At 49.0% G+C, this 9111-nt stretch overlaps 2 protein-coding genes across 3 annotated transcripts; one reads left to right on the top strand and one right to left on the bottom strand.

Annotated features, from left to right (window-relative positions):
* Window positions 1-146: 146 nt before the first annotated feature.
* LY6G6C (lymphocyte antigen 6 family member G6C) lies at window positions 147-2429 on the bottom strand. The gene is made up of 3 exons (XM_049765144.1): window positions 2378-2429; window positions 924-1034; window positions 147-361 (listed from the first exon to the last, which is right to left on the bottom strand). The coding sequence occupies exons 1-3, from the start codon at window positions 2427-2429 to the stop codon at window positions 147-149; spliced, it is 378 nt and encodes a 125-aa protein (XP_049621101.1).
* On the top strand, window positions 1984-7039 carry MPIG6B (megakaryocyte and platelet inhibitory receptor G6b). 2 transcript variants are annotated; one of them, XM_049765143.1, is made up of 5 exons: window positions 4823-4883; window positions 5074-5415; window positions 6453-6534; window positions 6790-6848; window positions 6969-7039. In XM_049765143.1, the coding sequence occupies exons 1-5, from the start codon at window positions 4823-4825 to the stop codon at window positions 7037-7039; spliced, it is 615 nt and encodes a 204-aa protein (XP_049621100.1). The 2 variants fall into 2 exon arrangements, 1 of the variants encoding a protein (XP_049621100.1); XR_007491229.1 differs by lacking the exons at window positions 4823-4883; window positions 6453-6534; window positions 6790-6848; window positions 6969-7039 and adding an exon at window positions 1984-2035 and having other exon boundaries at window positions 5074-5171.
* The last annotated feature ends 2072 nt before the right edge of the window (window positions 7040-9111 follow it).

A 9111-nucleotide genomic window follows, 5' to 3' on the forward strand; every position in this document is an offset into this window, starting at 1 on the left:
ATTTCTAATTAAAAAAATGTGAAGAATTTGAAAAAACACTTTTCAGAGCAAAAATGATTAGGGTAAGACCCTTCTGGAAAGCTAGGGGATTAGGAGAGAGGCTCAGGCTAAGGCAGGTGGGAAGAGAGGCAGTCATGGAGACCATCTCAGTGCAAGAGCCAGAGACCAAGACCAGCCAATGAGGTAAGGAAGATAAGGGCCAGGGCAGGGGTAGGCCGAGGGGCTGGGCTATTACAGTTGTCCTTATCGCAGCAGGTGGTATTGTAGTTGAGACCCAGCTTGCGTTCGGTTTGGTTGAAGACCTCCCGACAGGGCTCTTCTGGTGTGCCACATCGAAGGTTGGAGTAAACCCACATCTTACCTAGAGGTAGAGAGGGTAGTGGAGTTATATCTATGTTCACCTCCCCATCCTAGACACCCAACCACCCATGCTTCCTTCCTTCCTTCCTTCCTTCCAGTTCATTCCCTACTCTGTCCTTCTGTCTCATCACAAACCCGTTCCTCTTTCACTTCCTTCTCCTGCCCTTTATCCAGATCCACTCTCGTTGTCTTACTGGCAATGCAAATTTGACCCAGTTACTGTCCCTTCTGAGGTTGTTTGCCCAGTATAACAATAATAACACCTACATCATAGAGCAGTTATGAACACAACTTGATATTAAATCACCCTTGGCCATCTACTGTCATTTCTACAATTCTCTTCTCCTATTTGGTTTTAGGCCCAGTTGGCTTAGTCTCCTATTCTCCTCTTCTCACTAAAGAAGGAATTTTGGGATCAGGGGTACTTCTCAATTGTCCCATTCCTAGCATGACATTATTCCTCCAGTACCCCTAGGAGCAAACCCTGAGCACAGAGCTGGGAGTAGCCCAGCTACTACTGAATGTACCCACTCCTTCAAAAAAAATAATAGAAGCCATGTTACCAAGGTACACATTAGTTGTCAGGCATTTTTGTCCTGGTTCTAGGCGACAGGACTGTCGATCCACACAGCCCAGCACAGGGACCTTGTAGCAGGAATGACATCGAATGTCAGCTGCAAAGATATAAGTTAGCTGAGGTGATGGGGTGTCTAAGCCACCTAGAGATGAGCTGAGCTTAAGGGTAAGGTGGAGAAGAGCCAATTTTGTAGGTGTTTCAACCTGTTTGGTCTGGTAGGCAGATGAGTAATGCAGAAAAAGTGGAAGTAGGTGAGGGTGGAGTTGTTGCGCTAGGAATGGCCCCACCCTAAAAGCCCTCTTTCCTTCTATCCCATCTGAAGATGAGTCAGAAGGATAAGACTAACAATAATAACGAGGGGCTGGTTAGAGAGAGATGGAATGTGAGGATATCATTTGAAGGAATGATGAAGATGAGACAGAAAATAAAGAAATTCAGAAGTCATAGATGGAGATTAGAAGGAGGAAGAAATCTTAAAAATCATGGTGGTTCCAAGAAAAGCAGAAATGGTCTGCAACTTGAAATGGTAGTAAGTCACCTTTGGTCAGCTTGAGCAATGGATGCTTTACTTTCTGGGTCTGCCAAGAGCGTGGGAAGAGGAATTGGAGCTCAATGGAATCCTCTCATCCCAGCAAGTCTCTGACAGAAAGGAGTAGTGTCTGAGAGATAGCTCACTAGATCCCATCTGGGCACCATGCCAAAACAGAGGGTGGATGTAGAAGGTGGCACCTTAAATCCCCTGCCTCAGCTAGTTTAAGGCTTGGGTGTGCAAAGTGTGATGAAGGAAAGGGCAATGCAAGAGTGGAGGAGCCTTTGCTGAGGAAGGACCTCAGTGAAATCCACCCCACCCAGAGGAATGAGCAGCCTAACAATCCCTCCCTGGATGACTGGAGAAATCTCCTAGTCCCCAGGAGTCTCTAAGAGGTCATTGGAATCCTCCAGAAAGCTTGTGTCCCTGGCAGGTATGAGTCCCAGGGACAGAAGAGGAAAAACTACTGCTGAGGAACAGAACAGAAAGTACCTGATGGAACAGATAAGAGGAACGGGCTTTGGATTCTGAGTGGATGTCCTGCTGAGGGCAAGGAGAGGAGAAAGCAGGTAAGCAGAATCCTGGGGAGATATGAATGTATTGGAGTGTGACTGGCAGAACTAGCTGTCAAGTTTCTAAGAAAGTGGACCCTGTAGTGGGAAACAGAGCAGGAGTCCTAACAGAACTAACAGAAGTTTCTTGGAGGTGAGAAGGATTCTGGAGAATGAGCCAGATAAGAGTCCTTGAGGAATGGATCACAGGACTCTGTCCTGGAAACACAGAAGAGCTGTGCCTTTTGGGGTACCAAAGCTTGGTTGGAATCCTGAGTAGGGGGTGGTGTGAGGGAGAGAATTGAGCAGAGTATAAAAGTCCTGACTAGGGAGCCAGTTTTTCAGAACCTCGGTGCTTACCTGAGACCAAGCACAGCAGAGAAAACAGGAGGAGCAGAAGAAGACCTTTCATGGTGAGGGTCTTGAGAATAGTCACACTGGAGCAGCTTCAGGAGGAGATTTTCAGGGACCCAGCTCTGAGAATTGAGAGGTCTTTGGGGAATTTATAATCCTAATGGTCCCTCCCTTCCCGGCATCAGGTGGCCCCTCCTCCATTTACATATAGCTGACTGACACAGGGAGGTGGGAAGGCTGAGACTGGGTGAGGTTGTGGGGATGAGAAAAAGGAGGGGTAAAGGGAGGGGCACAAGTGGCCAACTCCATTTTGGTTCTTGGTTTCAGACCAGAACACTGACAGGTATTTCCTGGGAAGTGAACAGTGGGGTGTGGTCTACAATGACTGCCAAATTTGGGACCCTTAAGGACAGAGGTTATATGAGCAGAAATTGAGGATTGAGGGGCTGGAGCGGTGGCGTAGCGGTAGGGCATTTGCCTTGCAAGCGACTGACCTAGGAAGGACCTCGGTTAGATTTCCCGGCATCCTATATAGTCCCCCAAGCCAGGAGCGATTTCTGAGCACACAGCCAGGAATAACCCCTGAGTGTCACCAGGTGTGACCCAAAAACAAAAAGAAAAACAAAAAAAAGAAATTGAGGATTTAATGGGACTGTATTCATCTTGACTTAGCCCCCATAAGGTTTTCCCAACCTCTACTCAGTTCCAGGACAAAGGAATAAGGTTTGAGATATCACCAAGAGATTCTGTGATGTAATGGCTGCAAAGACTGCCTGCTAAGGAGGAACTATTGTCTCTATAGAAGTTCTTGGTCTTGCTCTGGCTTTACTTGGGTCTGGCATAAACTCAGTTGCTCCAGACCAGAGAGAGTCTCTGCTATTCTTGGTTTGGAGTGTATTCAACTGTCCAACGTGCCTCCCCTCAGGGCTGGAATGATAGCACAGAGAGTAGGGCGTTAGCTTACCTGTGGCCTACTCTGTGGCTGACCCTGGGTTCCATCCTTGGCATCCCATGGAATTCCCCCAAGTCTACCAAGAGTGATTTTTTTTTTGGGGGGAGGTCATATCTGGCAGCACTCAGGGCTTACTCCTGGCTCTACACTCAGAAATCACTCCTGGCAGGTGTGGGGGGACCATATAGGATGCTGGAATTCGAACCACCGATGCCGGAATTTGAACCACCAACCTTCTACATGCTATCTCTTTGGCCCTACCAAGAGTTATTTCTGAGGGGCCAGAGAGATAGCACATCGATAGGGGGTTCACTTTTCATGCGGCAGACCCAGACAGGCCTGGGTTTGAGATCCCCGGCATCTTATATGATCCCCTGAGCCTGCCAGGAGTGAGTTCTAAGCATAGAGCCTGGAGTAAACCCTGAATACCGCTGGGTGTGGCCCAACCTCCCCCCACACCCCCCAAAAAAATGATTTCTGAGTGCAGAGCCAGGAGTAATGCCTGAGAACTTCTGGGTGGGACTCCAAAAAAAAAAAAAAAAAAAAAAAGGGCCTCCTCCCCCATCAAAACCTGCTGTTTGGGGTGGAGCATCTAACACTGGATCCAGTAGCGTAGCGTGGGCACAGAGAGGCGATGTAGAAGCTAAAATAAGAATAGAACAACAGGGCCGGGAGAGATAGCACAGCGGCGTTTGCCTTGCAAGCAGCCGAACCAGGACCAAAAGGTGGTTGGTTCGAATCCCGGTGTCCCATGTGGTCCCCCGTGCCTGCCAGGAGCTATTTCTGAGCAGACAGCCAGGAGTAACCCCTAAGCATCGCCAGGTGTGGCCAAAAACAAACAAACAAACAAAAAAAAAACAACAAAAGAACAGCAGGGGCCGGAGAGATAGCATGGAGGTAAGGCATTTGCCTTTCATGCAGAAGGTCGGTGGTTCAAATTCCAGCATCCCATATGGTGCCCTGAGCCTGCCAGGAGCAACTTCTGAGCGTAGAGCCAGGAATAACCCCTGAGCGCTGCCGGGTGTGACCCAAAAAAGAAAAAAAAAAAAAAAAGAAAAAAGGAATAGAACAATAGTAATGGCACAGTGCTCTTGTGTGCTCTTCTAGGCATTTTCTGTTTATTTCATTCTCACACTATGAGGTAGGAGTATTTAATTTCATTTTACTCTTAAGCAAAGAGGCCCAGATAAGCAAGTTAAGCAACTTGCCCACATTCTGCAGCTAGTAGGTGGGGTAATCAGGATCTGCGTTCATAAAGCCAGTGAGTTAAAGAAAGTGAATGTACAGAGAGTTTTAAAGGGACATTCTTTGAAGGCCAAACTTGTTCCTGAGGCTTTCTAGAAGGATCCAAGCAATTGGTGGCCCCGCCTATGTTCTTATCGGCTTCCACATACCCTCCATGTCCTGTCCTCTTCCTCTCCCATTCCCCCCTTGTCCCCAACTCTCTCCCCGCAGCTTCCCTCTGTTCTTCTCCTGCCTCTACCCACCACATCCCAGCCATGGTCTTGTTTCTGCAACTGCTGCCACTCTTGCTGTTGAGGAATCCAGGGGACCCTGGGAGTAAATGACCCCCGAGGAAACCCTGATAGAGGAAAAACTGAGGCAGGGGGTGGCACTTCTGGTGGTATTGGGATGTAGGGAATGTGGTGGGCCATGGGAGAGCTGAGGAGAGACCAGTGTATGTATTGGGAGGAACGGGGGTCTTGTAGCTAGGCGGGCTGGCTCTAACCACCGCCCTGTGCCTCCCTAGCTGCACTGGACGGCCACCCGGGGGACCGTGTGAATCTCTCCTGTGTCGGCGTCTCGCACCCCATCCGCTGGGTCTGGGCGCCGAGTTTTCCAGTCTGCAGGGGTCTGTCCAAAGGTCGACGCCCCATCCTGTGGGCCTCATCGAGCGGGACCCCCACGGTGGCTCCCCTCCAGCTCTTCGCGGGCCGCCTACGCGCCCTGGACCCGGGCATTCGACGGCTGGAGCTGCTCCTGAGCGCCGGGGATTCGGGCACCTTTATCTGCAGAGGCCGCCAGGAGGATGAGAGTCGGACGGTGCTTCACGTCGTGGGGGACGGGCCCGACTGCAGGACCCCTCGGCCTGGTAGGTCGAGGGGAGGTGGAGAGTCTCTGTTCTAGCGGACGCTGCTGCTCTGCTTTCAGCTACGCACATCTCCACACCCAGGGACATTTTTGGGGTTCATCAATGGCTTAGCCTTTGATCTTCTTTCTTTCTTTCTTTCTTTCTTTCTTTCTTTCTTTCTTTCTTTCTTTTTCTTTCTTTCTTTCTTTCTTTCTTTCTTTCTTTCTTTCTTTCTTTCTTTCTTTCTTCTTTCTTTCCTTCTTTCTTTCCTTCTTTCTTTCTTTCTTTCTTTCTTTCTTTCTTTCTTTCTTTCTTTCTTTCTTTCTTTCTTTCTTTCTCTCTCTCTCTCTCTCTCTCTTTCTTTCTTTCTTTCTTTCTTTCTTTCTTTCTTTCTTTCTTTCTTCTTTCTTTCCTTCTTTCTTTCCTTCTTTCTTTCCTTCTTTCTTTCTTTCTTTCTTTCTTTCTTTCTTTCTTTCTTTCTTTCTTTCTTTCTTTCTTTCTTTCTTTCTTTCTTTCTTTCTTTCTTTCTTTCTTTCCTTCCTTCCTCCCTCTCCCTCTCCCTCCCTCCCTCCCTCCCTCTCTCTCTCTCTCTCTCTCTCTCTCTCTCTCTCTCTCTCTCTCTCTTTTGGTTTTTTTGAGCCACACCCGGCAGCACTCAGGGGTTACTCCTGACTTTGTGCTCAGAAATCGCTCCTGGCAGGCACGGGGGAACATATGGGATACTGGGATTCGAATCACCATTGGACATTTTTGGGGTTCATCAATGGCTTGGCCTTTGATCATCCTCTTCTTTCTTTCTTTATTTTTGGGCCACACCTGGCAGCGCTCAAGGGTTACTCCTGGCTCTTTGCTCAGAAATCACTCCTGGCAGGCACAGGGGACCATATGGGATGCTGGGATTCGAGCCACCGTTGGTCCTGGGTAGGCCGCTTGCAGGGCAAACGCCCTACCCTGTGCTATCTCTCCGGCCCCTCATTCCCTTCTTTAAACTCTGGTTTTCTTTAATGCTGTCGCCTCCCTCGGTCTCCAACACACCTTCCGGCCCCATCTTTCTCCAGGGTCCTTGTACCCCCAGCTCTTGATCCCGCTGCTGGGAGCCGGGTTGGTGCTGGGACTCGGGGCGTTGGGCGTGGTCTGCTGGCGGCTCTGGTGAGTTTGGGGTGCAGGACCTTGTTTGCAGGACCCAGAGCGGGAAGGGGCTGGAGGGCACCTGGGCTGGCAGATAAGCTAGATCGGGAACCCTGAGGTGTGGTTTGAAGAAATGAGGCAGCGGGGAAGAAAGCTTCGTTGGAATTTGGGGACGAGTCATAGGGCTAATGGGTGGAGCCTAAGCTGTTGTGCGGGTCGGTGTCCCCAAGTTGCTAGGTGGTGGCTGGTGCAAGCACTTTCTCTAAGGCTCCGTATCCCATACAGGCGCTCGACCCCGCACCCGATTCCACCACACCCCCAATTTGGTGAGACTAACTCCACCCCACTTTCCTTTTCCTACCTCCTCCACATTCTCTGCACTTGATTCCTGAGTCTGAACCCTGGCCGGGAGCAGACAAGTAGGTCACCTTCTCTCAATCCTTCAGCTCTATCCCCCCCACATAGTTCCACTCTCGGAAGAGCCCCAGAGGCCAGTAAAGGAGATGGAGGAGCCTAGGAACCGAGAGGAGGTGGACCAGGAGCCGGTAAGGACTGTGAATGGAAAGCGGGCTGGCCAGAATCCCTGAAAGAGATTCTGGATCCCCATTAGTCGAGTGGGGTGAACCGGTTCTGCCTTCCTCCTCTCCTGCAGAGCCTGCTGTATGCAGACCTGGATCAGATGGCCCTCAGAAGGCCCTACAGGCTGTCCCCCTCAGCCCCTGCTGATGCCTCCACCGTCTATGCCACCGTTGTGGTTTGAAGGGAAACTCTTCCTCCAAATTCCACCGGCTGGGGGCTGCCCCCAGGCCCTCATGGCTCCACACTTGTACAAAAAAAAAAAATTAGGCCTCAGGGGATAGAAATGAGCAATAAACTGGGAATCAGGAGACCCAGCTTCCAGGCTACCTCTGACCCTGATCTTGCTTTATCAGTCACTCCACATACTTCACTTAGTATCTTTTAATACATACTAAGAAATCAGCAACTCACCCCATCTCTTTGTTTCCCTCCACAGTAAAACTGTTTGAACCAAGAGTTTTATATCTCTTTTATTCCCATCATTCCACTTCTTTCTGTTTGCTTGTTTGGTTTGGTTTTGGGGCCACACCTAGCAGCAGGATTACTCCTGACTCTGCACTCAGAAATTACTCCTGGCAGAAACTATATAGGATGCTGGAGATTAAAACCGGGTTGGCTCTGTGCAAGGCAAATGCCCCACCCACTGTGCTATCTCTCTGGGTGCCCACCATTTCACTTTTTATTTACTGAAATTGCTCATCTGCTCTCTACCAGATTACCAGTGATGGAAGGGACACACCAGTGGACATTTTTAACATTCATCTGGCTTGATCTTAGATTGCTGTTAAGTTAAACTTTTGGGGTGCCAGAGAGATAATACAGCACCTAGGGCACTGCCTTGCATGTGACCAACCTGGGTTTGATCCCTGGTATCACTTACTGTCTCCCAAGGATATGCCCCCCCCCAAACCCGCAAAATTATACTTCTCTTTAATGAAAACATCTTCTGGGTGCCTCTTATTTGTTCCCTATCCTCATAGATTTTTCCCCACCATTCAAGGTTGACCCCTTATTTTTTGTTTTTGTTCTTGTGCCATAGCTGGCAGTGTCATAGTTGCAGAGCCACTCCTTGCTGTGCTCTTGGGCCATGCCTAATGGTGCTAAGACTTGAAACTGTGTTGTTGGCCTCTGCTGCATTTCCTAATCCTTTGTATATCTCATTGGCCCTAGGTTTGCCTCTTTCATTATCTGACTTTCTCTTCTTCTGAGAAGCCGTGATCCTTAACTAGTCCCCAGCCCTCAACTCTGCAACTTCACCCAACACTCAGACCTCAGGGCTGGGATTTCCCAATTGTCCCCTGGAAATACTTGCCTATTTTCCCTGTACATTTTGGTACAGCATGTCCAAAATCCAACCCGTTGTCCTCTCCTAAACCACTCACTTAATCATTAGGTGCACTTCTCTTGATCAATTCATTACTCATGCCAGGAACCAGAAGTCATGCATGCCTTCTTGGTCACTCCCACACTGTGAGTCTATTTCCACACTGTCTATTTTATGCTACGGGAGCCACACCCAGTAGTGCTTGGAGTGGGTGGGCAATGTTGCATGAGTGGGATTTTCAGGAAGTCACTCTGGTCCTTGGGGGATCATGTGATGGTGAATTAAATCCTAGAGTCCCACATGGAAAGCCTGTGCTTTAGCCCTCATCTTCCCAGCGTGACTGTTTCCTTTTGTTTTGTTTTTGTTTGGGGACCACATCTGGTGGTCCTTAGGCTCTGCAGTCAGGATTACTCCTGGCAGATTCAGGGTTCATATGGGGAAGCCAGGGATTAAGCTGAGATTAACCAAGGGCAAGGCAAGTGCCCTACCCACTAATATAGCTCTGACCTTGTCTTATGTCTTATTTTAATGTTGGTGTCAAACCACACCTTTGTCATGCCCAGTGCTACATCTGATTGTGCTTTCCTCATTTCTTCCTTGAATTAGTAATAGTCCCACTTTATTTTAGGATGACTAAGGCTATCCTCCCTAAAACCAAAGAGATCTTCCCTATTTCAGAATTGCAG

Source organism: Suncus etruscus, chromosome 18, assembly GCF_024139225.1.
Source record: "Suncus etruscus isolate mSunEtr1 chromosome 18, mSunEtr1.pri.cur, whole genome shotgun sequence".
In the NCBI taxonomy this organism is placed as follows: domain Eukaryota; kingdom Metazoa; phylum Chordata; class Mammalia; order Eulipotyphla; family Soricidae; genus Suncus; species Suncus etruscus.

Coding starts and splice junctions, on each gene's coding strand:
- LY6G6C (XM_049765144.1), bottom strand. CDS start 2,429: ATGAAAGGTCTTCTTCTGCTCCTCCTGTTTTCTCTGCTGTGCTTGGTC. Junction 1,035..2,377: donor TCTGCTGTGCTTGGTCTCAG/GTAAGCACCGAG, acceptor ATATCTTTGCAG/CTGACATTCGATGTCATTCC. Junction 362..923: donor GACAACTAATGTGTACCTTG/GTAACATGGCTT, acceptor CTCTACCTCTAG/GTAAGATGTGGGTTTACTCC.
- MPIG6B (XM_049765143.1), top strand. CDS start 4,823: ATGGTCTTGTTTCTGCAACTGCTGCCACTCTTGCTGTTGAGGAATCCA. Junction 5,416..6,452: donor CTGCAGGACCCCTCGGCCTG/GTAGGTCGAGGG, acceptor ATCTTTCTCCAG/GGTCCTTGTACCCCCAGCTC. Junction 6,849..6,968: donor TCCACCACACCCCCAATTTG/GTGAGACTAACT, acceptor TCAATCCTTCAG/CTCTATCCCCCCCACATAGT.